We start from the raw sequence: 25,713 nt of genomic DNA, 5'->3' as shown, positions 1-25,713 counted from the left end.
TGTGTTTAATTGTAATATATTGATAAAATATGTTACAATAACACAAAATAAGCAAGAAAAATTATACATTAAAGCCGATTTTCATAAAATGCAGCAAAGACAAATTAGCGCCCCGAGCCGATAGTGACGTACATATTTTCCTACAATAACCGAAGCATTCGTCTTTGTATTAGGATCGGAGTTAGTGTTCGTGTGTCGTAGGAATAGATATCGTTGCAGGAATTCAAATTAACCGTTAAACTAAGTTTCGATTCAAATCGTACATGTATGGTATACATGCTGGCGAATTCGGCTGTACAGCCGTTTTCAATTTCAGAATTAAAAATCTGGCTTATTTCGCATTTTTCGACACATGTTCTTCTTATCTTTTATTTTATTTTATATTGAACTATATATATAATAAGTTTTTTACACAGTTTATATAAATTCCTAAATATTTGACAAAATCGTATATACCCGCTTTACGTATAACTTTAATATTACACTGTCCCGATATATGTTTTAATATCGTTTCGATATTTACAGCATTTACTGGAAAAGGAGGATTCGAATTGTATCAATGAATTATGGTGATCATTTTCGATCAGTTTATTCAAAGAAAGTCCGTATTCGCAAACCTATTCGTAGACTAAATTGTAAAAATAGACTAAGTCTATTACACCTCACGTGCCTGTATGCTAAATTTTTGAATAACATCCCGATGAAACTAATAATACGTAGGCCTTTAAAAAAATGCATATAACAAATACATTTTAATCGGTGATTATTTTATATAAGGTATGCACGTTCAACGTCTTTGATATTTAAAGCGTATTGTTGAGTATAATGAAATAAATATCATAAGACTTTTGTTGGTGGCAAAATAAATTATATACTACTGCAGTGCGCATTTATACAATATGCTATGTTAACATTATAAAAAACACGAACTTGACATTAAAAGTATCTTCAATTAAAGTAGCTATCAAAACATATAAGAATCGACTTGCAACTAACATAATGGGTACTTATCAGCCAATATAAAACACAAAAAAACAATAATAATCATTAAATAATGCGATGTTGAATACAGCAAACTCCAATATATATATATATATATATATATATATATATATATATATAAATGCATTTCCTACAGATTGCTCACCATATCAATCCCCGACAAATGGAGATGTCAGTGGGACGTCCACTATTGATGGTTCTACCAGAAACCTGACATGTCTATCAGGGTATAGCCCAGCTGATCCAAGGAACGTGACAAGCACGTGTATGAATGGAGAATGGACAGCAATTACGAAATGCCTGAAAGGTAATATGATGTTAAGTATAACTTTAATATTACAACGTCCCAATATATTTTAAAATATGGTTTCAGCATTTACATCCGTTATTGGAAGAGGAGGATTGAAATTTTATAAATGAATTATCGTGATAATTGTCGATCAGTTTATTTCAAACAGAGTCCGTTTTCGCAAACCCATTCGTAGACTAAATGATAAAAATAGACTGAGTCTATTATATTTCACGTGACTGTATGCTTTATTTTGAAATACCACCCCGATGAAACTAATAATACGTAGGCCTTTATAAAAATGCAGATAACAAATACGTGTTAATATGCGATTAATTTTTATATAAGATATGCACGTTCGACGTCTTTGATATTTAAAGCGTATTGTTGAGTATAATGAAATAAATATCATAAGACTTTTGTTGGTGGCAAATAAATAATATACCCATGCAGTGCGTATTTATACAAATGCTATACAATTTGCTACGGTAACATTACAAAAACATGAACTTGACATCTAAATTATCTTAAGTTAACGTAGCTATCAAAACATATTAGAATCGTCATGCAACTAACACTGGTATTAATCAGCCAATACAAAAGAATACCAATATTAATCCCCACGCTTTTCGGAGAAAAAGTGGGAATTATGTGGTTATCTCCGCCGTCTGTACGTCCGTCCGTCCTGGCCACTATCTCCTCCTATACTATTAGCAATAGAACCTTAAAACTTACACACATGGTAGCTATGAGCATATTTGCGACGGCGACGGAATTTTGATCTGATCCATGGGTCAAAAGCTATGAGGGTTGGGGTGGGGCCGGGTCAGAGATTTTCCTGCGACCGCGATTCGAAAAATGCTCATTACTACTGTGTCCCTTCAGATATTGCTTTCATATTTGGTATGCATGTGTATCTAGACAACACCTTTGCATTCGCATACCAACTTTTACCCCTGTGACCTTGACCTTGAACTTGAGGTCAGCTAATTGGTTTCGAAATCTGTGACCGCGATTCGAAAAAGGCTCATTACTACTGTGTGCATTCATATATTGCTTTCATATTTGGTATGCATGTGTGTCTAGACAACAACTTTCCATGCGCATACAATTGTTTACCCATGTGATTTTAACCTTGAACTTTAGGTCAGCTTTTTGGTTTCGAAATCTGTGACCGTGATTCGAAAAAGGCTCATTACTACTGTGTCCCTTCAGATATTGCTTTGATATTTGGTATGCATGTGTATATGGACAATACCTTACCATGCGCATACAATTTTTGACAACTGTGACCTTGACCTTGAACTTGAGATCAGCGTTTAGGTTTCGAAATCTGCGACCGAAATTCGAAAAAGTCTCATACCTACTGTGTCCTTTCAGAAATTACTTTCATATTTGGTATGCGTGTGTATCTGGAAAACATTTATCCATGCGCATGCAATTTTTGAACTTGGGGTCCGCGTTCAGGTTTGAAATCTGCGACCGCGATTGAAAAAAGCTCACAACGTCTGTGTCCCTTCAGATATTGCTTTCATATTTGGTAGGCATGTGTATCTGGACACAATACCGTTCCATGCGCATAAAACATTTTACCCCTGTTACTTTGACCTTGAACTTAGGGTACGCGTTTAGATTTTTAAATCTGTTATGTTGTTATCTCCTCCGTCTGTCCATCTGTCCTTGCCACTATCTCCCCCTAAACTATTAGCACTAGACCCTTGAAACTTACACACATGGTAGCTATGAGCATATGTGCGACATTGCACTATTTGGAATTTTGATCTGACCCCTGGGTCAAAAGTTATTGGGGTTGGGGTGGGGTCGGATTAGAGATTTTCACTCATTTTTTATGTTATTTTCATTGACTTCTTCATGTCTACACCGAATTTACTTTAAATTAATACTTAACACCCTGGGCGCCCCTGGGTCAAACATGCGACGTGGGGATATGCGTCGGCCTCTGCCGTCCCAATATATTTGAAAATATCGTTTCAGCATTTACATCCGTTATTGGAAGAGAAAGATTACAATTTTCTAAATGAATTATGGGGATAACTTTCGATCAGTTTTATTCGAAGAAAGTCCTTAGTCATAAACCCGTACGTAGACTGAAGAATAAAAAAAGACTGAGATCCAAACAATTTTACTTTATAATATTGTCAACCGCAAGGCTTTAATCATAAGAGAAAATATGAAGACATGGAAAACGGACATCTTCTTGTGTTGAATCGTTAAATGAACACACCAACAGTTTATTTCGAATTATTTGCTACTAAATACAAATCACATGTTCTTTGGCGTCAACATATATCTGCGACGGCAACTTATTAGTATCTATGTTAAATGTTTGTTTTTTAAAGATTGTCCGGAATCAAATGATCCCCCGGACGGTAATTTTGAGGGAACAAATGTGTACGAAGGATCAAACCAAACTCTTCGGTGTAGATCTGGATATGCTCCGTTAGACAGCGCCAATATTACAAGCCAGTGTAAAGATGGTCGCTGGACAAATGTTACACGCTGTTTGAAGGGTAAGGTCTCAATTAAAAAATCAAACAGTTCTTTGTATATTATTTTTGATTAATTGGTGTTGCAGTTGATGTATTTGTTATTGTGATTTGTTTTATTTAAAAAGGATATGGTTAATACAAAACGTTTATATGTAAAATGAGTCACTTTTTTCAAATGCTCATTTTATAACTTTAAGGCAATTAAGGTTGTCCCATATTTGTACATTCCATTTATTTCCATATTATATTGATAATTCCAGTTATTAACAATTGACTGAGAAACAAATGATTTATGTGTTTTTCATGTGCAAATCCGTGTCGGATCACAAAATGATATCGACATTCTTTCCGTATTGTCGACGAAATCCAAATAAAAAGTGGCCCTTGTGAGTGGTATTTATAATTTTCAAGCCGACTTGATCGATAATATATAGTAAATGTACAAGTTAGGACATACGAAAGTTCACACAATAATGTAAATAATGTAATGCAAGCCATATACGTTAACCCTTTCAGTGCGGGAACCGAATTTTAAAGGCCTTTGCAAACAGTTTGGATCCAGATGAGACGCCACAGAACGTGGCGTCTCATCAGGATCCAAACTGTTTGCTATTCTGATAGTATTCTTTGAAAAAAATAGAAGAAAATGCTAATTTTAGAAATTCAGCAGACGACATTTTAGCAGAAGACAAATAACCCAGCATGCAAAGGCTTAAAATATAGATAGTAATCAAATAAGTGTACTAGTATCTTTCAATTTTAAACTTTACTTTAAATGACGTTGTATAGCCTTTAATGAGAAAACATATTATGTTCGGAAATTACACAATGCAGTGTTAAGAAAAAAAAAACAGATTACTTTTTTAAATTTGTGTTTAAACATTATAGGAAGAAATGTTCGTTAAAAAATATTGGAAAACCGTCATAGAAATTACAAATAATTGGGCGACTTTTAAATCAACGTGACGCCTTGTCGGTGCATGACTATAATGTTATGTTTTGCACTATTTCAGTCGCGTTCCCGTTCATGATATTATTTTGAAATGCAACCCGGTTTAACTGACGTGTTTGGTTGGTAAGACAATTGCAGTGTCACGTTTGGAAACTAAGTGACGTAACGTGCCTATTAAAAATCATTTCCTAATATAACGTGTACAATAATTAGACTTATGCATCCTTTTATAACCCATCTTCGTAAAGCCTTGCCTTTTTATATCAAGAAGATCAATGGTGATGATAAAACTGTATCGTGATAGCAATTGTATAATATTACTCTCTTACATAACACCGTAATTAACGCGCCCATTGAAATACATAAAGCAAACGACTGATGCGTATACGATCACGAATAAGAATAAGTTCCCGTGAGACCAATCAGGCCTGACGCCGCAGATATCACATTATAATCCGGGTTGGTCGTGCGACATCAATTCAATGCCGGTACATGCTTTAATCCACGGAAAGACATAGTTCTCTTCATGCGCGGCTCGCTGGTTCATGTATTCAATCTCTTGCACGACGGTTACATTACATTCACCTCTGTGTTGGGCTCAGAACGGACTATTGTTATGAAAGCGTCTCATTCATGTCATGATCATACCAAGCGTTCATCATTGAGGTTACAGTATACTAAACAATCTCTTGCACGACGGTTACATTGCATTCACTGCATTAAAGAAAACCATCTCATACAATGATATCTTATGTCAGTCTTAATTCATTATTATAAAATTGATATGGTTTTTTGATGTTAAAAAACCAACATACATACACACGTCGAAGCAATTCCTAACGTCACTCAATAAACATTATGTTCATTTGTTTACATTTGTAAAGTGAGTGGAATGATTCCATCTGCGTAAATGGACAATAAAATAGTTCCAAAGAGTTGCATTAAAATTCGCAAGTTTTTGCACGATTTATCGTACATTTTAAAGTCATTTTTCTTAATTTAATGCATTCGATCTTAAATATCCAATCAAATATACATTGAATGCGATTGTTCGGTTTTAGCTATTTGGTAGACAAAATGGCGTGCTGAGCCTTTCGCAGAGTTTTATGTGAGAGCAAGGAACGACAACTCTGCGTGGAGATTGTCATGTATTATAAATGAGGTTTGGTACTTGATCATCAGAGTTAATCGATTAATCATTTATACTACCGAGTAAGTAGCGCTTTAATCGACGTTTACTTACACGTTAATAAGCAAATTATCTATTAATCCTTTTATCTAAAACCGGTTCCTAATTAATTCATAAAATTAGAACATGAACATATACATCTGAGACAAACAAATGTTAAAAATCGTTCGATTGCATTGTTGGAGTACGAGCCATTCTTAGAGTCAGAGATTGTTTACCTTGCGAATCGCTTCTCTGAAATTGCAGCCTTCGGAATATTGCTCACAAAAGCATAGCCCGATGATATTGCAAAGATACCCGAGTTAGATTAGATATTGTTCTTCTTGAGATAGAGAGAGAGACAGAGAGAGAGAGAGAGAGAGAGAGAGAGAGAGAGAGAGAGAGAGAGAGAGAGAGAGAGAGAGAGAGAGAGAGAGAGAGAGAGAGAGAGAGAGAGAGAGAGAGAGAGAGAGAGAGAGAGAGAGAGAGAGAGAGAGAGAGAGAACACGGACCAGGGTCATGACTTATTAGCGCCGCCTAAACAACGAAATTACGGACGCTTCGCTTATGATTTCCATTAAAGAAAATATGACGCACATTTCAGTAGGATGTTATCATATTCAAGTGGAGCAAACGCGACAATCGTTTTCTGGATGTTTGACATCTTTGAAATATTCAAAGATTATTATTCCTTAATTGCTTTGATGTACGCAAGAATTTATTACAAGATCTTTGCATACTAACAACTATTTTGTTTACATTTTGACACAAACCTTCAATTACTAGTATTCGATGTTCATAATGATCACTTTATCCAAAATTGCACGAATACTCGTATTTAGACGTAACGGCAAGGTGGGATATCAATTGAAAGCCTTGCCAATTAAGTAATGAAATCCCTTCAAACATTGGTTTGAAACCATGCGGGGATTTCAGATTACGAGGACATAGAAAATATCATTACACATCTTTGACATTTATATATTGCTTCATTTCAGATTGGTGTGTACTTAAATCAGGCAGATTTAAAGAATCCGTGTACTTGTTTACTGACAAAGAGAAAGACAAGTTAAACGAGGCAGAGGTAAGTTGTTTTATTGGTCAATTAAAATCCACGTGTACTTTTATTAAAACAATGAATGGTTATAATTGTAAAACATCACTATGCAGTGCGTTGTTTGATACAGACAACACACTAGACTTTATTCGTGTTCTTCTTTCTATCTTCATATGAAAGATTAATCGAAACGTTAACTAAAAATCGTTTGCAACAGATGATTACGAGCTACATGTTAATGTTGCATCACTTGTATTTACTTTGTTTCATCATGTTCGTGATTCTTGAATTACTTTTAACCTGTTGATTATGAAAACGGTGATAAATGTATCGAATGTTTATTCAGTTGAATGAATGTTCTCACTTATAATTCGTTTATGCAATTTAATGCAGCAAAAATCGATTTTCTTCACCCGTTGATGTCTCTGAACTTTGATTTTTAGACTGTTGTTTATATAACATCGTTTTGTATTATTAAACAAAACAAGTAGCGTAGTTAAACATATCTCATCTCGCAACAAACACTTCTCAATTTTAGAGTCATACTAACGCAGCAAAACTCTGGCATGTCACGAGTAAACAGATTACTGGACTTAATAGTTTGATCGATTTATCAAATTATTACATACATATATTGTATATCATTTTTCTCAAAGTGTTTTCATCGCAGTGTAATTGACATATTTATTGTGAGTATTTACTGACAATTTATTCAAATATGTTGCTTTTAAGGACGTCTGTTCCGATTGTGGAAGTCAAGTTGTCACATTGGAATCCGAGGAAGAAGACAAGTTCGTTACTGCAAAGTTCATTTCGTTATATGGTAAATATGTTTTACATGTATCATGTTTCACAAATTGTCTATTTGTATAGGAAGAACAATAATATTACACATGTTCCATGGTTAATACGCTTTTGCTCCGTTTCGAAAAGACACGTGTTTGTGTGTGTGTGTGTGTGAATTCCTGAAAAAAAAACGTTTTTATAATTGGAACCGGTGTGTATCAAAGTAATAAGACAAACATGGGAAATTATTACAAAGATGTTGATACTAAATTCACGCTTTTGTGTATAAACATGTAGGATTCAGATGGATGAACAGCAGTCAGTATATTGTTTTCCTCTTTACGAAGGTGCTTTGTCGGGGTTGCAATCTTCAAAAGAGTGTTTTAAACAAATACGTTGTGACAAAGTTATATACCAAAAACTGGTATTACCATTTAATTTGCATTTGTAATTAAGATCTCTACGTCAAACGTCAGTTTCTCACACGTATGCTGACGTTGGCATGGTCGTTTTTCATTAACTTTAACTATGTTTAATGTGGACATGTTTATAAAACGTGTATGTGTAAGCTTCTCGACGCAGAGCTACACGAGATATCATGATCTGGACAATTTTGACTGAAACCAATTCACTGACAAACAAATAGAAATATTAATATATTTTTCTTTTTAATGATTTACAAAGTTTTGAACGCCTACTAAGAGAATTAAAGGGATCTTTTCACGCTTTGGTAAATTGACAAAATTGAAAAAAGTTGTTTCAGATTCGTAAGTTTTCGTTTTAGTTATGATATTTGTGAGGAAACAGTAATACTGAACATTAACCATGCTCTAATATAGCCATTATATGCATCTTTTGACGATTTTAAAACCTAAAAATTATAAAGCGTTGCAACGCGAAACGATTGAATAATTTGGAGAGTTCTGTTTTTGTCGTTAAATTTTGTGAAACTACGAAGATTGCTTATATAAGGTATAAAATACGTCAAGAATGTGTACTCGGCGGAATAGCTCAGTAGGCTAAAGCGTTTTTACTTCAGGACTCTGGCAGGACTCCAGGGGTCACTGGTTCGAAACCTGCTCCGGGCAATGTTCTTTTCCTTTTTTAAATTTTTTTCTTGATTTTTTACTGGAGCTTTTATGATCCAATGTTTACATTTATCAATATAAAGCATTTAATGAATAAGTTAAAAAAATGCCAAAATCTGTGAAAAGGCCCCTTTAAAGCTTATCATGATAAATATTAATATATTTTTCTTTTTAATGATTTACAAAGTTTTGAACGCCTACTAAGAGAATTAAAGCTTATCATGATAAAGGAATATATACGCTATGTATGCATCTTTGAAGTGATGGCGCATTTAATGTTATGTTAATGTTGTTATTCTAAATATATAAGATACTAAAATGTGTAATCACTAAACGAAATATTACAGAAAATGGATCTGTTGGATACTGGCTGGGCATTAAGAAAACAGAAAATGGATCTCTTCCCAATGTGAGCTACAACAACTTCAGCCCAGTTGAAATGAATGGCGGCCTAAATGAGATGTGTTTCGGCGTCTATGAAGCAGCAAACTGGACTTGGGTGGACCTGAGGTGTGATATGAATTATAACATTCACGTTGTCTGCGAAACGGTTCCATGAATACACCCGTGTATTAGAATGTATAACATAAGGAGTGGGGTATTGAAATACTCAACACACTTAGGAAATACGATTTCTGAAAAGTTTAAAGCAAATTAATGTACCCTATTTGGAACAATTGATAATTAAACATACTTAACTTATGTGTTTTACGTGAATAACAGCATTCAAAAAATATTGCAAAAAATATACATGAAGAACAACTTTATACAACTGAATATTCAAACATTAAATTAAAGTAGATAACAAGCTACTGGTGTAAACTATTTCGATATGTTCTGAAACTGATATGCTAATTAGTTTTTCATAGAACTGCAACTTCAACTTTATCGTCGTATACGCAGTTTTCTTAGTGTCTTAATCTTATTGATTATGTATTCCATTATTTTGCAAGTGATCGCCTGTCTACTTTTTTGCAAGACTGTTTGGTTTGTGTTTATTCACGTGAGTATACGCCACGTTGCTTTCAAATCTAGATATTTTGCATCGTTTTCCTTTTCATGTCCTATTTACTTTTTTCCGTCATGAATACAAATGTAAATGTTGATGTCTTTAAATTCACTGCTTGATCTGGCAATTCTTTATCAACAATATTTAAAATAGTGTGTAATTTACGAGAATATACATTAAATTTAAATCGGTTGTTTGCATGGCAATAACTTTAATATGACGTTAGCAGACATCCATGTCAACAACGAAGTGCAAGAAAGTGAGTGTTTGAATCATAGGCCAGTCAATCATGGGCCAGCAAACAAGCATCCATAAACTACGTTACCTCTCCGATCACATGTTGATCTTATCAAGGAGATATTATCATAAAAATCTAATGTTATTTACTCAAATTGACAGCCTTTGGTGTAAGTTTAACCAATCAACGCAAGCCATGCACCATTGCCCCAATATGACCATGCTCATTACAAACTGGGCAAAAAATAACAAATACTCTTTGTGATCATATGTTAACTTTATCTGGTCAATGCAACCAATTATAACAATTATTCGTGATTAAAATGCATACTATGATCAATAGAAGACTATCGAGTGTTGTGTTACGCTTTTTGTGCTTTGACTTAAAAAAGGTTTCATTTCATATGTTTTTATAATTGTATAAATCAGTTCTTTATTTGGTAAAGGAAAAAGTGTGTTCGCTGTTAATAATGTTTATCTTATGTTCGCAGTGCTTTTTCAACGGTCTTCAAGACCGGTTACTCTAAATTCGAAAGAGAGCGTTATTCTTGGTAATTAATTGATCTTATTGTGGCTGTCAGGAAATGTTAAGATAACGTGTAAGTGCTATACAAACACGCAATTATTGACGATATGGAATATTGTACAATCGACCTATTTATATGCGTCTTGTTCTGAGAAAATTGGGCTTAATGCATGTGCGTAAAGCGTCGTCCAAGATTAGCCTGTGCAGTCCGCACAGGCTAATCAGGGACGACACTTTCCGCTTTTATGGTATTTTAAGTTTCAAGGAAGTCCCTCCTTGCCGAAAATCAAGTTTAGGCGGAAAGTGTCGTCCCAGATTAGCCTGTGCAGACCAAAGTGTCGTCCCTGATTAGCCTGTGCGGACTGCACAGGCTAATCTGGGACGACACTTTATGCACATGCATTATGACCAGCTTTCTCAGAACAAGACACATATTGTGTAACCCAATTATATTACATTTTTTGTATTCAACCTATATGCCTATTTTGCATGCAATTTGTATCGTATCTCAAGCTTTAATGCAATAATGCGCTTTGCACAGTACCGGGTAGTTGTGTTCATTTGGATTTTCCCTGTGTCATATTTAAAAATGTGTCTTGTTCTGAGAAAATTGGGCTTAATGCATGTGCGTAAAGTGTCGTCCCATATTAGCCTGTGCAGTTCGCACAGGCTAATCAGGGACGACACTTTCCGCTTTTATGGTATTTTAAGTTTCAAGGAAGTCCCACCTTGCCGAAAATCAAGTTTAGGCGGAAAGTGTCGTCCCTGATTAGCCTTTGCGGACTGCACAGGCTAATCTGGGATGACACTTTACGCACATGCATTATGCCCAGTTTTCTCAGAACAAGACACAAATTATCTTCGAGCCCTCGCTATAACTGTTTCTCAAACGTCCCTAAATATAAGTTGTAGAAACGGTAAAAATTCTTATCAAAGGACGGAACTATTAACTGACATGTTACAAACACAAATCGATGAAGGAAAATACGCGTAGAAGTCTAAACCTTTAGGAAGCCTATTAATACCACAGTCCTTTCTGGTTTGAGTGTGCGTTATAAGCTTTCTCTAATGACTTAGTTATCGTAATTTACGTCGTACGCGATACAAAAGAAAAGTAAAGATAACATAACGGGCAAGCCCTCGATCATACGTCAAGAACAAAATGAGCGAACATGAAAACGATGTTTAAAATGGTGTATGGGATGACATAGTTAAATATCGAAAAAGAGAGGGCGGCCAAGAAACACCTGGCGGAGAGATCTTGATGCAGACGAAACACATATGGGCAAGACGCGGGGCCAGCTATAAAGGCTCACCCAGAACCACCTATGACAGGCGAAGATGTGATAAGATGAAGTAATAAAACAGCTAACTTTTACTGGATAAACATTTGTTCATGTGAAACGGTAAAATTGTACATTGTTTCTACGTGAAATATTGTTGGCGTACATAAGGAAGCTTGTTTATCTACAAAAGGGGTTACATCACATGTATTATTTCGTTTTCAAATAACATCCTGCAATATTTAAACGAAAGGATCAGCCAAGAAATCCGCAATCAAAGCCCAATTTATGATTTCAGAATAATACACAATATCGTTAAACATATTGATCAATAGTTTGAACAATTGTATTTTAGCTCGATTGCAAGCTTTGGGTTTAAAGAAACACTCTCAAGTGCGTTTCCTGTGATTAACCAGTGATTAACTTCTTTTGAGAGATCTAATGAAAGCTTCACGAGTGGGATAGAATCCGTGATCCCCCCTCACAAGGTGGACACTATGTTCTCTATATTGCCTTAGTGTTAATATGATTAATTATTCCCGTTCCATCAAAATATATGACAGAGCGTGTTTGTACTACGTTGTAAACATTTCGATAATATTAACTGCATTAAACAGCAATTTGTGAAATCGTTTTCTTGTGAAGAGACAAATTTGTTACCTTGACATATCTTGACAACCCATCCTGATTGGGTTTTACCACCGGAGCATATAATAACATGGCGGTCGACTAGACTTTTCAATGATCGCTTAGTTTGATGATGCGGCTTATATATTTATTTTTTTATGCAAATAACATGCAAATAGGCATTGTATAAATTATACATATTCATAATGCTAATACATTGTTCTAAAGACATTAGCCGATATTTTTGCGACACTTCACAAGGAACTGATTCTGACGTAGGACATGTACACAGCAAAGTAAAAGTGACGTCTGTAAAACAAGATAGCAAAAAAAATCGACACAAATTTCAAGTATCATTCTTATCGAATTTTCTAGTTGCCCAAAAGGGGAATTATTTCACTGACAATACTGTAATAAACACTTTGAGAGCCCAGGTTAAATACCAACAGGCGCTCATAAATGTGTACAATATAAGTCGTATAAAGAAGTCTCTTTAAAATAGCCAAAGAGGAAAAGCAGGCGGGAAAACGGGCGTGGCTGTCATACGACACTTTATACATCGACGGCAGGCCAATAAAGGATGCATAGGAGGGGCCGGATGGACTTAAGTGTGTAGTTTGGAACTGTAATGGTTTGAGTGCAGCCAAGCGGGAGGATCCGGATTTCGTTTCTTTTTTATTGAATTATTTTCTTAGAATCATGGACTGACAAATCAAGCAAAATAGAACTTTCTGGGTACGATTATAATAACTTTTTTAGGAAATATAGACACAGGCAAGCCAAGCGCAATAGTGGCGGTATAGTAATATATACGCGCAGTAGCATAACCAGTGGAATATCGGTTGTTAAGAATACTCACGACACTATAATATGGCTTAAACTATATTAATCGTTTTTTAACAATAATGAATATATATTATTTTGCAGCAGTATATATGTGGGGAAGCGAATCGCCGATGGCCAACTTGATAGATACGGACCTGTTTGAAAGTCTCGGTAGCGATAGTAACCATTTTCAAGGGTTGGGCACAGTAATGTTAGCTGGGGATTTTAACGCTAGAACAGCGTGTAAATGTGATGCCATTCTTTGTGATTCATATGTATACGATATTGACCCCGAATACTATTTAGCTGATAACACGCTACCAAGATTTTCGATGGATAAGGGAAGTAACTCTCTAGGAAATAATTTACTTGACCTATGTAAGGCCACGACATTGAGAATCGCTATTAAACGGGAGATTGGGCTCGGATTATAGCATTGGTAAATACACATGTTTTAATACTCATGGTGCACGTGTCATCGATTATTTGATTCTAAGTGAACATTCCTTTAATATAGTAGATAACTTTAGTGTAAAACAGTTTAACAATTTCAGTGATCATGCCCCGCTGTCTTTTAATATAAAATGTAACTTGCGAGTTTCAGTATACGAACCATACATAAGCGAGCACGTGAAATGGAGGGATGATGAAAAACAGCATTTCCGAGATGGTTTAATAAGCAGGGCAACGGATTTTAACAATTTAATTCATAGTCACGTAGATCAAAATAACGAAAATATTGACACAATAGTTAAAAATTTCACAAATATTTTAAGAGATGTAGCAGACCCATTATTTATCAAACGCGTTAAAAAATATCCACAATTTAAACGACAAACTATATCGGACAGCGATAAATGGTTTGATCAAGAATGCAGTGAAGCGAAACAGTTGTATAAAGATGCATTGCATATATATAATAACTCAAATGATTACAAAAAATAAACGGAAAGCATACAATCTTAAACGCTGTAAACAATTCGAAGACCTTAAACGGAAAAAAACCAAGGAATTTTGGAAGTACTTTAGGTCGCAGAATACACCTTCTTACAATAGTAATACGTCGCTCAATGATTTTAAAAATCATTTTCAGCAAATGTTTTCGGACGAAAATCTTACTCATAACGCTAATGCAGAAGAATTTAATTCGAACCATGACTTCGAAAATTTCGAAAATGTGTTAGGTGACCTTGATAACCAATTAACATATAACGAAGTAGTTAAAGCTATTGCCCTCTTAAAGAAATGTAAATCGCCTGGTTTAGATAAATTGCTAAACGAATATTTTATAGAAGCCTGCGATATTTTGGCTGGTTATATAACAACGATTTTTAACATCATTTTAAATACAGGTAAATTCCCGTTAGCTTGGACAGAAGGGATTATAATCCCTATACATAAGAAGGGTGATAAATCCGATCCTAGTAATTATAGAGGTATCACCTTATTAAGCAACTTTGCAAAATTGTTTACATGTATACTCAATCAGCGAATATCGACATGGTGCGAAAACAATGATGTTATATCTGACGCGCAGTTCCGGTTTAGAAAAGGCAGGTCAACTATAGCTGCAGTTTTCATACTCCATTCAATTATTGAAAAATATGTTACTATGAACAGACGATTGTATTGTTGTTTTATTGAAATGAAACGTTGCTTTGATTCCATATATTTAAATGCATTATGGCTAAAGTTATATCAGTCGAATGTGGACGGCAAAATATTGCGCATTATACGCAGTATGTACCAATCAGTCAAATGTTGTGTTAGACATTGCAACACATACTCCGAATATTTTAATATAGCAGTCGGGCTAAGGCAGGGGGAGATAACATCGCCGATACTTTTTTTCTCTTTTCGTAGACGATCTTGAAATGTTTTTACAAAATAGACATAATGCGGGAATAAATTTACAAGACATATGTTTAATTCTACTTCTGTTTGCAGACGATATGGTTGTCATAGGTGAAACGCCGGAAGATCTACAACAGTCTATCGACCGTTTATATGAATATTGTAATACCTGGGGTTTGCAAGTTAACATTCCGAAAACCAAAATTATTGTTTTCCGCAAACGCGGAGCTATCAAACGTAATGAGCGGTGGGTATATGGTAACGAACACATAGACAATGTAAACGATTTTATATATCTGGGTGTAACACTAAATTATACAGGGAACTTTAATCTAAATACTAACACTCTGCGTGGTAAGGGTCTAAAGGCATTAAATATATTGCTATCAAACTTGCAAAACTATAATTGTACACCTAGGGTAGCTTTACAGTTGTTTGATGCGTTTGTTTCTTCAATTATTACATACTCGTGCGAAATATGGGGTTTTTCAAAGTGTAGCGAGTTGGAAATATTGCACCTTAATTCTGCAAAGCTGTTCTTGGTGTAAGGAAATCAACTTCAAATGTAGGCGTTTACGGCGAACTTGGTAGACACCCGTTATATATTAACAGATATGTACGCATAGTAAAATATTGGTTTAAAATGACTTAAAGTGAAAACATTATATTACGATCCATACTGGAAGAAGGTTTGGCTGACTTAAATGATAATAAATGTAACTGGTTCGGAAAGGTCAGGGACTTGCTATGTAAATACGGATTCAATTATGAGTGGTCTAATAACTCACAAATAAATGAGGCAACTTTTTTGTCTTTGTTTAAACAAAGAGTTATCGACGAATACCTACAAGAGTGGAAACGAGATATTGATGATAATAGGGTACTCATTGTATATAAAGCATTAAAAACAACATTTTCTTTTGAATCATATCTCGAGACGATTTTGTCAAGAAATCTAAGAAAGGCGATAACGAAATTACGCATCTGTGCACATAACCTTAGAATTCAGACGGGTAGATATGATAGAATGGAAAGAAATATGCGACTCTGCCAATTATGTAACAGCAACGAAGTGGAAGACGAATTCCACTTTCTGTTGAAATGCTCCAAATTTGTCCAAATCAGAGAAAAATACATTAAAACTTATTATAGATTCAGACCTAGCATGTTCAAACTCAAACAGTTATTGACCACACAAAGTAAAAGTGAAATGTTCAAGTTAGGCAAGTTCATATCAGAGGCACTAACTATTCGCCAAGTTTACACTCATAGTAATGTATAATTGTGTTATATGTATAACTGTAGTGTTATATGTATAACTGTAGACTGAATTCATTATGATACATTATGCTATAAAGTGATAGGCTGCATTTAACCATGTTGTGTAACTATTGTATGCTGATGTAGTTGTTGCATTAACATTAAGTATAAATAAAATTCGGTATTCTGTGTACTACTAACATTTAACTGTGATTCAAATTGTATTATGTTTTATTCTTTTAAAGGATACTGATTTATTTTATTGATCATGTTGTGTAACTATTGTATGCTGATAGAGTTGTTGCATTAACATCAAGTATAAATACAATTCGGTATTCTTCGTACTACTAACATTTTACTGTGATTCAAATTGTATTATTTTTGTTCTTTAAAAAGATATTGATGTATTTTATTGGTCATGTTGTGTAACTATTGTATGCTGATGGAGTTGTTGCATAAACATCAAGTATAAATAAAATTCGGTACTCTGTGTAATACTTACATTTTACTGTGATTCAAAATGTAATATTGTTTGTTCTTTAAAAAGATATTGATTTATTTTATTGATCATGTTGTGTAACTATTTTATGCTGATGGAGATGTTGCATTAACATCAAGTATGTATAAAATTCGGTATTCTGTGTACTACTAACATTTTACTGTGTTTCAAACTGTATTATCTTTTGTTCTTTAAAAAGATATTGATTTATTCTATTGATCATGTTGTGTAACTATTTTATGCTGATGGAGTTGTTGCATTAACATTAAGCATAAATAAAATTCGGTATTCTGTATACTACTAACATTTTACTGTGATCCAAATTGTATTATTTATTGTTCTTTACATAGATATTGATTTATTTTATTGATACAACGACATATTAAAGCAGTTCCATATATAGCTAGATAAACTGTTATCATGTTTGTCTAAAATAGCTGTAAAGTTCATCCTTTTACCAAATTATGATATTTCTGTAAGAAAAAAACAACGACTTACTATATTCATGTATTTTGTATTATCATTTTGTTTAACACTAGAAACTGTAAAGTTTATGTGTAATAAAATTCTGTTCTTTTCTGTTTAAACATATATATTGTGTGCAAAACTGCTCTTCTTTACAGTTCACGTTAAAGAGAATTCCATCAATAAACGATAAGTAGTTCTCTCGTTAATACAAACTTTCTTACATGTACTAGAGTGTATGACTCGAATTTGGCATGTTGTTCCTTACACAGTTTCCGAATCACGTGCAAAATATTCCTCAACTTTTGTTTATCAATGCCTTAATAAACAGTTGTTCAGTCCGATTTGATTTTGTGTCAGAATAATACTATTAAGTGATATATAATGAACTGTATTTGATGAGTGAAGTATGATTGGGGTTGCAATTAAATTAAAGGACCGCATTGATCAGCTTTGTCATGTATGTGACGAGCTAGGCAGCTCAAAGAAAAAATAACCAGCACTGTAAAGTGTTGAGGTATCTCTCAGTTGTATAAAAAATACTCGAGTTTTTTATCATTCACTTTTTGTCAAGCTGATGAAAATCGCGCCAAATTACCATGTGTTGTCATATTGTGTGACATATGTTACAACAAACCTGTGTCTCTTAACCGATCAAATGACATTATCGTATCGCACATCATAATGCGAAGTTTGAGAGGTGTTTAATAAATGTTTTGTCTTGTATTCAAAAATAGGACTGCTTTAAAGATCCACCAAACGTCTAATTGCATGCTGACTCAATGTTTGACAAAATATTTTCAGAATGTTCAAGAACAATACGGGTATGCAAATATATATTTGAATACTTTCATTTGCAAATACAGCACGATCTTGTCACATTCGTATGTGGTCAAGAAATGTCACAGCATCATAGAGGAATTATTTTAATGCTACTATTTTGAACATATTAAATTTCAAGTTGATAATAGCAGGTTTTTACAATAACATTAAAAAAGGTTAGTATTAGAAAGGCATTCGATATAACATTAATCTTTTTTTAATATCAACAGTCCCGGCATTAAAGGGTCACTAACATGCAATTAATTCGCCGGCTTATTTAAAAAAAAAAACGAGTTCATTAATATCAGTTAAATCTTTTCTTACTATATCTGAAATGAGGACATATTATTGATGCAAATATCGGTCTATATATAATGTAGACTAATGACCTCAAAACTCATAACAATTTGGATTTCTAGAGGTGATATGTGCCCCGAAGTAAATGCTTGTCGGGGCCAAGGGAAGTACATTTATAATCATGCTAAACAATAACAGATAAAGAAATTTAAGTTAGTAGATTTAACCTAGAAATGTTAGATTGAACCTTCACTGAAACAAATTAGATAATACGGTGTTTCTTATTTTGATGTGTAATGAACTAATTATAACAAACGATTACTGCACATTATGAGTTTGCTATGTAAAACAAACAATGGTTTGGGGCTTAAAATAAATCAAATAACGTCCCATTACATCCATCAAATGCTAATGTTCTCTCTTTTATGAAAATAAAGTTTCGTTTGAGACAGATGCATTATTCTCGCCCATGAATAGTTGTATTTACAGCTTAGCTTCGCAATATAAAATATTATAAAAATGCCAGTACATGTATGTCAAAGTATGAAAATTGTCGCGTGTAATCTGCATACAACCGAATTGAAAACTGAAATCCAATGGTGTGAAGGTATACCTGAATGTCAAGACATGTGAACGTTTTTAAATGAACAGTTTACTAAACAATACAATAAGCCATGCGCTTTATATAACAATAACAAAATCATCAACTTGGTGTATTCCTAAGGAAATAAAATCACATTTCTTAACCTTTCCAATCTGCCAACTGAAGCCGTCAATTACACGTTTATCAATGCAATCAAGTTTTAGTACTGACAATATGCTGTTCGAATTGCTTTGTTCTTGTTTTTATCAAGATACCGAGTAACATTTATTCGGAGCAAGACCAACATTGTATGGTTCCACAGAGAAAACCACTTAACAGAATAAATATTGAATTTGGGATAGGTCAGTACTAAAAACATCAGTATAGTATTATACCATGAGCAATTAAGCGATCACCTGACATTGGATTAACTTGTGGTGCCTTGTTTGAGCTTTACGTAGTTTGAAAAAGAAAATAATAATGCTATTAAGTTTACACAGGTCGGCAGTTTACAATGTTTGAGAGTTTTCTGTTTGGACGGCAATAAGTTTATATTAAGTGAAAAGCGCACGACAAATGCAGAAGACTTGACTAACAAGTTTTTGTATAGCTATTATTATTTACATTTGTAAGAGAATATAGATCACAATTTTCTAATCATTATAAGCATTCTTTTATGGATTGTCATTGAATGCCTTAATACGTACCAAGTTAATAAATGATATCAGCTGCATGTTGCTGTCGTAGGAAAGGGAAAAACTTCTACAGGAAAATTGAATTTTTCAAATGGTCGCAATACTTCTTTTACCATGTTCAGATTTTATGGTTTATCTATATTACGTAAATAACATCAAATAATACACTTTCGTAAATTTAAATAATACATAAATAATGATATATTCGTTTAGTTATTAGTGCGCAAGATTTAATATTATAATTTCAATACTCCTATCGACAAAGTATTTGATTATTGCATTCCAAACTACGTTGGTTTTGCCTCTACGCGTTGTGTTTTTCCCCTTTACATCTGTGTATATGAGTATTTGTATTGCAATCGAAACTGTGTTGATTATGCAAATCCAGGCATTTTAATCAACATATATAATTTGATATGATATGTATGGTAAGCAAACATATGTATTATGTGTAACTGACATTTGTATATCGGTCATTTCATTTATCTGTAAAGTTACTGGAAAAGTATAATTAGTATAATAGTTTAAAGATCTATCCATGATATATCATTCGATAACGGTAGAGGTAAATATGTATCGGAAAATATATTATCTGGCGCAACCAGGCAGGATATGAATTCACGGAGTGAAGATTTATAATGTAAGTGGAATGCAGCCAAGATAGTAGGGTGAATCGTTTATGACATAATAATACTCAGTATCCGTTTTCGATTTCATAATAGCTTGAAATGAGATGTCGGCATGTTCCACCTGAATAACGATGCTTAACATTTGGTGATCGATAAAATACTTCGTTAAATATGGATGAGTCCATCAGACACCACAATCCTAACCCGATTTTACGGGCGAATCCGCTTTCCAAGTTGCTTTTCTGGTAAGTCTTTGTGTTTGACCTTAGTCTGTTAGACTAGAGATTCCGTTTGCTTTAAATAATAAATAATGAATTATTTAATATGTGATTATCAAATGTACAATGATTTAATTCAGCAATTTAAGTCTTAATTAAAACATAAAATTTTCAAAGAAATACTGCTTGAGGACCAATGGCCACAAAGGAAACATGCAATTGTAATTGGAGATGTATAATGATTCCTCCAGGGACCAATAATTGATATATGAAGAAAGAACAGTAACAGCATTTTTCTGAATTTATGCAAAGAATGAAACAACAAACAATCAAGACTTTAAAATAACACTTCCAGATTTTTTTTTTTGAAACACTAAAAGATATTGTCTAAAAGCCGTAACATTTCAAATATCAGGTGACCGTAACTTTGTCATGATGTTTTCAATTGTGTGGCTGTGTGGCTTCAAAGAATTGTGTTTCAACATGTGGTTCATGTTAAAATCAGCTCTATAAGTAAATATAATATTGATATCACTTATTCTCAATTTTGAAGTACATGTATTTGTCACAGGTGGTTAGCATGTGGCTATGATATTAATTAGTGAAAACATCATTTTGAATGATAAATAATCATATTATAACGAAAAATTATACATGACGATTGTCAACTGGGTCATGCTAGTTGTGTATCCTGTTATTTCTTAAAAGTTGACCCAGCATTTGTAAAAATATTGCAAGACATATACATTTCCAGAAAGGAAATTCATTTCTGCGTTGAATAAGACCGAGATCGTGAAAATCGCTGCACAATTGATGAAGATATGGCTGTTCAGAGCGATGCACCCCCTTTTGGGGTGATTTTGAGTTGCATACCTTGTTATATATATATTTGATAGTGAATTTTTTTTTCAGAAAAGTGAATTTTTTGTTATAATATGATTATTTATCATTCAAAATGATGTTTTCACTAATTAATATCATAGCAACATGCTAACCACCTGTGGTATTTGTTTTTACAAAAACACACTCACACATATTTTCCAATTATATTCAAAATCAAGTGTCTTTATAAACTTACTACAAATATGAGTGCACTAAAGATCACAATATAATAATTCTCCTCAAAAGCGGTTCAGCGTGAAACGGTATGTGTAAAACAGACTTCCCGAAACTCCATCGGACCTATGGACATGTGGGACACAAACAGTCAGGGGCAAATGGAAATTCTAAAGTCGTTTGCTCAAAATGTCGGACACAAATATTTTTAGGAATTTCCAAAGTAATAAAAAGTATTTATAGAACATCAGCAAAATACACAGTAAAAAGCAGATTTTGTGAAATTCAAGTGTATTCAACGGTCAGGTAACCTGCTGTTGATTGGTCCAAAGTCTTCTTGTCAAAAATGGAAAATAAACTATCTGTGTTCGATGAAGAATGTTCTAGAAATACATTTGGTTCCCTGCATATTGTCGACAATCAAATAAGTGCATGCTTCAAGCCGGGATGGGTACATTTGACCTTCATTCGATCGACTTTTAGTTTAAACGAAAGTTAAACAAAACAAAACAACAGCTTGCAGTTTTCAACAAAATCGAGGAACTGGCATGGAGTTTAACAGGGATTTTTAACCAGGTGATTTTGTTTTCCTTTTCCTTTTTTTGAATAAAATAAATTTGTAGTAAATAATTTAATATCAGTTATCTGATTTCTGTAACGACTTTCAAGATCAGGAAGGTAATTTAAACAAATTACTTTGTAACTCAAAACGATGTGATTAAGAATAAAATGATGTTATCTTTTCTTTCCAGAGCGATTTCCCGAGCCTGGACACTCGCAGGATGATGAAGAAGACTGTGAACAAGATGACAGTGAAGATGACATAAAGCTTAAAAATAGATACGATACACATACTGAGATAGTGATTTTATTAGTGACTTCAATAATGAGGAAGTGAATGTTAACATACTTTTTTACTTTACTGTGTTACTCCAAGTAATATGATACAAATTAAAATGGTAAAGCAATATTTGTGTATTTCTAATTATTTACATTTTTCTCAGTTTTGTTCAAAATTTCATGTATTTTCTTTGGTCTGACATGATAACCTAAGGTCTGACAGAAAATTTCGACCAGTTAGACTAAATGTCTAACTGAAGGCTGTTGAGTTTCAGGAAGTCTGATAAAACGACACATAGTCAATTGCAATTCGTTTCTCCATTATCCGAACACATTACTTATAAATAAATAATTATATTACAGCAGAAAGTATGTACATTAAAATCTAGCATATTTATCAATCTATAGAAAGCAAAAATAATTTTCTTAACAGTGAAAGAAAACCAATATATATGTATGTTAATTTTATGTATGTGGTTCTGTTTAATGTAAATAGGAAATAGTTTTTTTAATTAAAATTGCTTATCACTTTAAACAATTGAAAACAACAAATGACCTTTTAAAGGTTAAACTTTCTACTTAAAAATTACAGCATGTCTTAATTTAGTGTCTTATCAGTGTACTGTATTGCTGTGATAGGCTCCATCAGTTTTGAAACTCAAACTTACCGATATGATGTTACGCAATAGCTCTGAAATGTTGAAATGTTCTCATGATGGAGACATGCCGAGTGTGTTATCTTAACCCTTTACCACTTAGAAACGTATTTGGACGCATTTGTAGTGCTTTAGAAAGTCACATTTAATTAAATTATTTTCTTACTAAATTCAAGTTTAAAAGGCTTTATTTCCAACCCTTGGTTACTGATGAGCAGCAAACAGCATTAAACCTGAACAGACTGTAAGTTACTCGCAGGCTGTTCTGGTTTGATGCTGGTTGCAAAAGTCATTTTCACTTTGCTTCTTATGCGGTGTGTGTTATCTTACAGGGACTTGTTCACAGATATTAAAAATTGAAGACAAATTGCACACAAAAAATCAGAAATTCGAATTAGAAAGTATGCATTGAATTTAACCGAGTGACTTTTCATAAGTGACTGGCATAAAACACCAATGACTAACATTTATAATATTTTCCCGCAACCTCAATCGGTCCGGATTTAATCGAGAAACAGTGTCCGAATATTTAAATCCGAAATCATGACAAATTACGTTAAAATATATACCATTTATTTTGCTATTCATGGAGATGGTATAATAAATGTACAAGTTAAAATCCCTTATGCATTATTTTTAAACGGAACATACGAGTTGTCTCATTTTGTTTTATCATTTGCTATTTCATTGACATTGGTTGTTTCGTGTGCTGTTTTATCTAACTGTTTTTCATCGTTGTCAATATTATTTGTCTGTGTAAATCTATACCGATGTTTTAAATCGTTGTCAACTCGATAATAGCTTACAAACATGCATTGAACTAAACAAATGTCTAGACGTGCGTAGGTTTGTTACTGACAATAACAAAACCAAATAGTTAAGAAATAATTCATGTACATTATAGTTTGTAGTCAAATAACCCACGGCCGATATTTAAGATGCGTAGGGGTTAAATGATTTGAAACCACGCATCTAAACTTTCGGTCGTGGGTTATTCAACAACAAACAATAAAGAACACGAATTATTTCGATTCTAACCCGATTTTTACTGAAGATTTATACAATGTATATTATTTTTCTTGTGTTCTATTTTATGTGAAGTTCCGCCCATAAAAATAAATTTCGGCTGTTCTGTCAATCAGATCCGCGACTTTTATTTATTTATTGCTGAATTATTACGCTGGTGGAAAATGTATCGGCATATTTTGTTTAATTATAGCGCGTGCTTTCAGTGTATAAGGTCCGTCCACAATTATTGCAGAATATCTGATTTTCTTCTTTGTTTATATGACAGTTTACTGTATCATGCATGAAATGCACAATTTCCACGAGGATAACATCGAGGTTTGTATCTCTGAAGTAACTGTCAATGATTTTATCCTGGACTAGTACACCTTACGAACCGATTGTGCTAGGTATAAGCCAGTGAAATTATCGATTGATATTGACACGGGGTTATTCACGTGTGACTAATACACAGACGCGCGAATCTTTGCTGCTTGGGGCCATACTCTGATACAAGTCGGCTGACATGCAATAATCTGGTCCTGACCGGTTTAGGGACTGCAGCAAATGGTTTATCACACCTAATCGAGATAAGAATGTAATTAGGGTGTGCACTGTGTAATTGATTTCATGACATGGGAATTTTAGCAAACAGAATAAGACCGACTGTTTGGGATTTTCAATCGGTCTTTCATGACCTCAATCAGTCTAGGACCGACAAAACCGACAAAAATATGATCCCTGTTTATAAATATATATAAAATTATAAAGAACTTATAATGCCCTTCCTGAGTAACTTTTACAGAATGTGAATTACTAGGATACTGTTATAATCTTTAAAAGCCTGAATTGGAAATTATTAGATTACACTCCATATCTGGGGTTGATTCTTGACGAAGATTAAATTCTGTCAACTTTATTTGGGAATGAGATGTTACCTAGAAAATGTGTGTGTAGCTAGCTTAACCCTTTGCATGCTGGGAAATTTGTCGTCTGCTAAAATGTCGTCTGCAGAATTTCTAAAATTAGCATTTTCTTCGATTTTTTTCAAAGAATACTATCAGAATAGCAAACAGTTTGGATCCAGATGAGACGCCACGTTCTGTGGCGTCTCATCTGGATCCAAACTGTTTGCAAAGGCCTTCAAAATTTAGTTCCCGCACGGAGAGAGTTAAGTGCAGATCTAGCTTGGGATTGCATTTCAAGCAAATGTAAGCAATGTGACTAAGGTCAATGCCACTGGTCCTAATTGTAAAAAAACAGTTTCCACTTAATAACTTGTGTTTGGATGGAGGTATTGCACTTCAAATATGTGCCTAGGTTGTTATCATGTAGACCTACATTTAGTTGTCAACTAAGCAAGATGTACTAAGTTAGACAAAGCAATAAAAAACAATCTGCGCAGAAAGCGTTAATTTTTTTTATACGATTTTATTTTCTTTTTATGCAGTGCTCTTGTTTTCTTTAATTGCACA

The 25,713-nt window shown here is 33.7% G+C and overlaps 1 protein-coding gene and 1 long non-coding RNA gene across 10 annotated transcripts in view; both read left to right on the top strand.

Moving 5' to 3' along the window:
* The first annotated feature begins 7,503 nt into the window (after window positions 1-7,503).
* LOC127835382 (uncharacterized) lies at window positions 7,504-10,771 on the top strand. Its single transcript, XR_008028504.1, has 3 exons — window positions 7,504-7,553; window positions 7,711-7,801; window positions 9,200-10,771. It is a non-coding gene; the product is annotated as an uncharacterized LOC127835382 (long non-coding RNA).
* Window positions 10,772-20,543: 9,772 nt separating this feature from the next.
* LOC127835370 (ATP-binding cassette sub-family C member 4-like) overlaps window positions 20,544-25,713 on the top strand; it is a 93,495-nt gene continuing 88,325 nt past the window's right edge. For all 9 annotated transcript variants that reach the window (XR_008028488.1, XR_008028487.1, XM_052361759.1 and 6 more), the window contains exon 1: window positions 20,544-20,708. Coding sequence is in view for 7 of the 9 variants with exons in the window: in XM_052361759.1 (XP_052217719.1) it covers window positions 20,635-20,708 (74 nt within the window). In the remaining 2 variants the exon portion in view is untranslated. The remainder of the gene's footprint in view (window positions 20,709-25,713) is intronic.

This window comes from Dreissena polymorpha, chromosome 6, assembly GCF_020536995.1.
Source record: "Dreissena polymorpha isolate Duluth1 chromosome 6, UMN_Dpol_1.0, whole genome shotgun sequence".
Taxonomy (NCBI): Eukaryota; Metazoa; Mollusca; class Bivalvia; order Myida; family Dreissenidae; genus Dreissena; species Dreissena polymorpha.
The sequence above is the reverse complement of the archived record's forward strand: the minus strand, read 5'-3'. Positions and strand labels throughout refer to the sequence as shown.